Source organism: Cardiocondyla obscurior, linkage group LG09 (assembly GCF_019399895.1).
Source record: "Cardiocondyla obscurior isolate alpha-2009 linkage group LG09, Cobs3.1, whole genome shotgun sequence".
Lineage (NCBI taxonomy): Eukaryota > Metazoa > Arthropoda > Insecta > Hymenoptera > Formicidae > Cardiocondyla > Cardiocondyla obscurior.
The window spans coordinates 3081442-3087842 of NC_091872.1; the positions used below are offsets into that span (position 1 = coordinate 3081442).

Here is a 6401-nt window from a genome sequence, read left to right on the forward strand (position 1 = left end):
GCTTTCGCTCTCGTTCGATCCTGTTTACGTGCAATGCGTTTGTGTTTTTGCACGACAAACATATTTCTCGCAGGGAAAACCGAGCACTAATGCCACCTGCACGCCGCGGAGACACTCGTCCTCCGAACACTTCGAACGCTCCGGTGGTAAGAGACCGATATCGTCCACGTCGATTTAAAAACCGCTCGGCAAATTACAGTAATATACTGACGTCGCAATCCTCTCATTAGGTTTTCCGTAATTAATAAGACAGCTATATTAATATCGCGATTGGCGCGATATCGATTCGACTACTTGGTCGCTCCACCGCTCTTCATGTATCAACGAGAGAGAGAAAGAGAGATACGAAGAGTAGCGGATCCGTGATTCCGTACGTGCTCTCGCCTCAGTCTCCTCCGCGTCCCGTCCCGTTCATCGCGGTGTTTTCTCGCGCAATTACTCGTTTCGTTCTCTGGCGGTGCGCGCGGGCGCGCGCACAGGCGACAGCGGCGACGCCGACGTCGCTGCCGTCGCGACGCCGCCGTCTGGTGCGCAACGCCGCGAGTACGCGAGTTTGACAGCTCGATCGCGGTACGTACGTGTGTACGTACGCGCTTCTCCTTCGCGCGGTGATCGGCCTCGAGCTTCGGCGATCGCGCGGAACCAGGGACCGACGACGGGAGTACGCGCGACCTGAAGACGGATCCGGAAGACGTGCTCCGGAGAAAGGAAGTCCTCTCGCGGGAGACGGACTCTCTGCGCTGTCCCGTTTCTCCCCGCCCCCTCTTCCACCCCCCCGGGTCGTTGCCCCGCGCCGATGACGGCTATGTCGACGAGGCCGCGACGCGATTCTTGGGCTCGCCGGCACTCGCGCTGGTGCCCGCTCGCGATACGCCGGGATCAGTTACGATGTGCCTGAACGTGAACGAGACTACGCGGTGCGTGGAAATGACATTCGTGAATCCCTCGTGGAGTTCAACCTACGGTTGAGAGAAAGAGAGAGAGATAGAGAAGGAGAAAGAAAGCGGTATCCGCGAGAAGAGTGAGAGAGCCAGCGGCAAGAGGGTAGAGAGCGGGCGGAAGGAGGGAAGACGGGCAGAGACGCGCGAAAGAGAGACCCCCACGTTCTTCCTTCCCGTCGACCCGGCGGCCGTGGCGAGAAAGAAACGCAAGGCGGCCGGCCGATCGATGTTTTATTTGTGATGGGAGTGCCTGCGCGGGGAGCACTCGCGGCGATCGTGGCGGTAACCGCGCTCGCCGTGTACTTCAACAGCCTCAGCTGCGGCTTCGTCTTCGACGACATCTCGGCGATCAAGGACAACCGCGATCTCAGACCCCACACGCCCCTCAAAAATGTTTTCTACAACGACTTTTGGGGCACCCCGATGCACAAGGTGCGCGAGAACGAAAGGGAGAAAGAGAACGATCCGCGAGGAAGTGACGGGCAAGGGGGAAGGAGAGAGAGAAAAAAAAAAGGAGGAGGCATCGTCCGACCCCCGTTGCCGGAGGACGCGCGGCCGAGATCTCCCTCCCCCTCTTCCCTCCTCTCCTATAGATGGCCCCCTGCGTATTGATCCGCGAGCGTCCTGTCCATTTCATCCCGATCCGATCCCCCGTCCTGTCTTCTTCCGTTTCCCACGTCTTCCGCTCTCTTCCCCGTTCCCTTGTCGCCCGTCGCGCGCCGCCCGGAGCCGTCCGACACGGAGCGGGGGATCGAAATCGATGCGGTCTCGAAAATTTTCGAATTTTTCCTGCCTCCCTCCCTCCCACCCCCACCCGCCCCGCGTCCAAAACCGCAAGAGCGATCCCTTCCTCTCGTGTTTGCCTCCCGACGATTGGCAAATATTAGATTTTTACTTGTCTCCACTTCTCGACTATTGACGTCGCCGGAATTCTATCGATTCTCGAGAGCGCCGAATTGGTGCTTCCGAAATCGCAGTTTCGAAAAAATATTTAAATTAGAACGTCTGTAAATTCGCGGACAAAATTACATCAATTGGCAGAATGGAATCAATTTCGTCTGACATCGATTTTGTATTTGTAAAAGATATTTAAAAAAATATATTGCGGTCAATAACGTTATTTTGTTATACTCTAAAATTAAAAAATTTCTTTCTTGTTATATATATTTTTTTTTTCTCGCATCTCTTGCTAATAATTAATTATATTTAATTCAAATTAATTGTTTTCTCTTTTCTTTTAAATAGGAACAATCGCACAAATCTTATAGACCTCTCTGCGTTCTCACATTCCGGTGGAATTACTTGATTCATCAACTAGATCCTATGGGATACCATTTATTAAATGTTATTCTACATGTTGGAGTATGCCTATTATATTTCAGGTTGGTTTATATCAATTTTTCGTATTTTACTTTACAATATTATCATGGACAGAATATTAAGTTACTTCTATAAGACTTCATGTTGAAGGCAAGCAAAAGAAATAGCGGAGAAAAAAATCTTTTTTTTTTTTTTTTGCAGGACCTGTTTGATGTTTCTACCAGATGCAGCAAGTTTTGTATCATCCTTATTTTTTGCTGTGCATCCAATACATACAGAAGCAGTATGTAACCAGACAAAGACATTTAAATAATTTCCCTCAAATAATTATCTCTAATGAACTATAATTGCAATTTTATTCCTAGGTCACAGGTGTAGTCGGTAGGGCGGAAACTCTGTCCTCCTTATTTTATCTGGCTGCTTTAATCACATATACTAAATGTTGCAAAAGCAAAAGATCTACAGGATGGAAGTCCTTGATACTGTCTATGTTTTTTGTATTTACCGCGATGTTGTGCAAGGAGCAAGGAATTACTGCAACCGCAGTTTGCGTACTGTATGAAATTTTTGTTGTACAGAAGGTACGAAATTTGATATGTTTTTATTCGTAATAGTATCCTCCACGGCAAGATTATGCTGACGTTTATATTTTATTCAGGTTAGAGCAAGGGATATTTTCTTAGCACTGAAATCAGCTTTTGGTGGTAATAAAATTTCACCCGCGTGGTCAGGCGAAGGTACAAAACGCTTGACCGCCCTTACACTCGTTACATTTAGTCTGCTTATCCTGCGGTTACATATAATGGGCTCGAAGTTACCTGTATTTACCAGGTATGGTTGTCTATATGATGCGCAATTTTATATTTATCTGCATAACGCAATTAATGATGATGTTACGCCTTTTATAGATTCGACAATCCCGCATCAGTTGCAACAACACCGACGAGACAGCTTACGTATAATTATCTTGCTGCAGTGAATCTAAGACTGCTATTTCTTCCAAGTGATTTGTGCTGTGATTGGACAATGGGGACGATACCATTAGTAGAAAGCTTTACCGATGTTCGTAATCTCGCGACCCTAGCTACTCACGGAACCGTACTGGGATTATTTGTGACAGCCGTTATAACACGTAGCAGGCAAACGTCAGTCATTCTTATCATGGTAAGTGCAGAGAAATGCACAATTAAATTACAATGTAGTCCGGTTGGATATAAGTAATTGAATAATTATATCTGTTTGTAAAATAAAATATGCATGTATTCTATTTAGAATTGTGCATATAAAAATCCTATAATTAACAATACTAATATCTAATATATTCCTAAAACGATGCCTGCAGAGTTTGGCTATGATGATACTCCCTTTTTTACCCGCGTCGAACCTTTTCTTTCCGGTTGGATTTGTAATTGCTGAAAGAGTGTTGTACGCACCTTCCATGGGGTTTTGCATGCTTATTGGATATGGATGGAGTATTTTGGCAGAAAAAAAGTAAGTCGAATTGTGGATGCAACTTTGTACATATTAATTTTTTTTTCCCCTTTTTGTCAATCATAAAAAACGTTCGTTTTACGCAAATCTAATTTTTTAGATGCAAAAAGCTGGTGCTGTTTTTACTAGTAACACTTTTGGCAGCGCATACGACAAAAACATTTATCAGAAATTACGATTGGTTGGATGAATATTCAATATTCATGTCTGGTTTAAAAGTGAACGACAGGAACGCTAAACTGTTCAACAACGTGGGCCATGCATTGGAGAGTCAAGGACGTTTTAAGGAAGCATTAAATTTTTTTAATATGGCTGTACAAGTTCAAGGTGACGATATTGGAGCGCACATTAACGTCGGAAGAACTTACAATCATTTGAAAATGTTTAAGGAAGCTGAAGACGCATATTTAAAGGTAACTATTAATGAATGTAAATTAATTTTTTTAATTCTTTTGCAATTTTTTTATTATTATTTTTTTTTTCCCCAGGCAAAATCGTTACTGCCAAAAGCGAAACCAGGAGAATCTTACCAAGCACGCATAGCACCAAATCATTTAAATGTGTTTGTTAATTTGGCTAACTTGATAGCTAAGAACGCAACTAGATTAGAAGAGGCTGATTTATTATACAGACAAGCGATCAGTATGCGCGCAGATTATACTCAAGCATATATTAATCGTGGCGATGTTTTAATTAAACTTAATCGTACAAAGGAAGCTCAAGAAGTTTATGAGCGAGCACTATTTTATGACAGTAATAATCCTGATATCTATTATAATGTAAGTATTAAATTATTATCTAATGTTGATAGAATTTTTTATAAAAAAAATATTTTAACAATTAATTAAAAACGTTAAATAAAAAAATTTTCACAGCTTGGTGTCGTATTTTTGGAACAAGGGAAAGCATCCCAGGCTTTGGCATATTTGGACAAAGCTTTAGAGTTTGATCCAGAACATGAGCAAGCATTATTAAATTCCGCCATACTGCTTCAAGAATTGGGACGTGCAGAATTGCGTAAAGTGGCTAGAGAGAGACTACTGAAGCTTTTACGGAAGGTAACGCGACTTTTTGTTAAATATCTTTAAAGCTGTTATTGACAAAAATTTATATACGCATTTGCTTCATTATAGGATTCTAATAACGAGCGTGTACATTTCAATCTGGGAATGTTGGCTATGGACGATCACGACAGCGGCAGTGCGGAACGCTGGTTCCGCAATGCCGTCGCATTGAAAGAAGATTTTCGCTCTGCATTGTTCAATCTCGCATTACTTTTAGCCGACGAACAACGTCCACTCGAAGCGGCACCGTTTTTGAATCAGTTAGTCAGATTCCATCCGGATCATGTAAAAGGCCTAATCCTTTTAGGAGACATTTATATCAATAATATAAAGGACCTAGACGCCGCGGAAAATGTAAGACGTCACAAAAAATTTATCACGACTTTCTTTTAAAATTCGTATTCAGAATATAATGCAGTCTTTATACGAGCAATAACGATTGATCGTTTGTGTGAATAATTCTAGAGGTATAATGTCAACAATTATTTCAGTGTTATCGTAGAATACTCCAACTGGATCCCACAAACATTCAAGGATTGCATAATTTATGCGTCGTGATGGTGGAACGAGGTAAATTGGGTTTAGCAGCGCAATGCTTGGAACGCGCTGCTGCTCTGGCACCGCATCAGGACTATGTGCACAGACATCTCTCAATCGTGAGGACCCGTATTAGTCGTCTGCCGCCGGATCAGCGTGACAACGATGTCTTTGACGATTCTTTTTGGAACAGTAACGTGAAAGATAGGCCTTTCAATACCGAGACGTCGAACGGGCAGTTTCTAGGAAATACGGATTCCGTTTACGCGAATCATGCGACAGTTCACAATCACATAGGAAATAAGCCGAGTAATACCGACTCTCTGAATAATCACATTATACATTTGAAAGGTCCATCAAAGCCTGCCCATGCAATGAGCAGCGTCGGTACAGAAACGAAGGACGGACAGCGTCCCAAGCAAACGACGGTCCCCGAATTGACTAATATCGTGGAACCTACTACGGACAGGGTTTTCGATAGGATTATAAGTGCTGACGTAACGAAACTAGATATCACGCAGAAACACAGCTCGAAACACGCGAATTCCGATCAGTTCAATCAGAGTGCCGCCGCGACGATCAGCGGCAAGCAAGGAATTCAGCAGACAAAGGACAGTACGTTGTCATAGTATTAATGTAAAATCCGCCGAACACTGTAAAGTTATGCATATAACGAAAGGTTATGGTGGTACAGTCATATAGAGCTAATGTGTGAATATAAAATGAATACAGAGTATTGTTTTATATGCTGTATAAAAAAAATAGGACGTTTTATAAAATATATTTAAAACAATTGTGCATTTTTTATTTTCTTTATAAAACCGTTCTTAATCACACTCCTATACCTTCAAACTATAGATAGGTAACTACTTTTAAAATCGTCTTGTAATTTAATTTTTATACGTATTTTATTTTCAGTGAATTATTTCTATAATTTTAAATCTTGTGAAACCTGAGTTTCCCAGAGTAAATGAATTAATAATATACTATTTATAGTTTTACGTACACAGAACAATTTACATCGGAACGATTACGCTGCGGACATTAC

At 42.6% G+C, this 6401-nt stretch overlaps 1 protein-coding gene across 1 annotated transcript; it reads left to right on the forward strand.

Moving 5' to 3' along the window:
• Positions 1-564: 564 nt before the first annotated feature.
• Positions 565-6151, forward strand: LOC139105725 (protein O-mannosyl-transferase Tmtc3). Its single transcript, XM_070661981.1, has 12 exons — positions 565-1373; positions 2187-2323; positions 2463-2544; positions 2627-2842; positions 2920-3092; positions 3170-3425; positions 3604-3752; positions 3853-4165; positions 4241-4531; positions 4628-4810; positions 4886-5170; positions 5308-6151. Exons 1-12 carry the CDS (start codon positions 1182-1184, stop codon positions 5980-5982), a joined length of 2952 nt encoding a protein of 983 aa, XP_070518082.1. The 5' UTR covers positions 565-1181; the 3' UTR covers positions 5983-6151.
• The last annotated feature ends 250 nt before the right edge of the window (positions 6152-6401 follow it).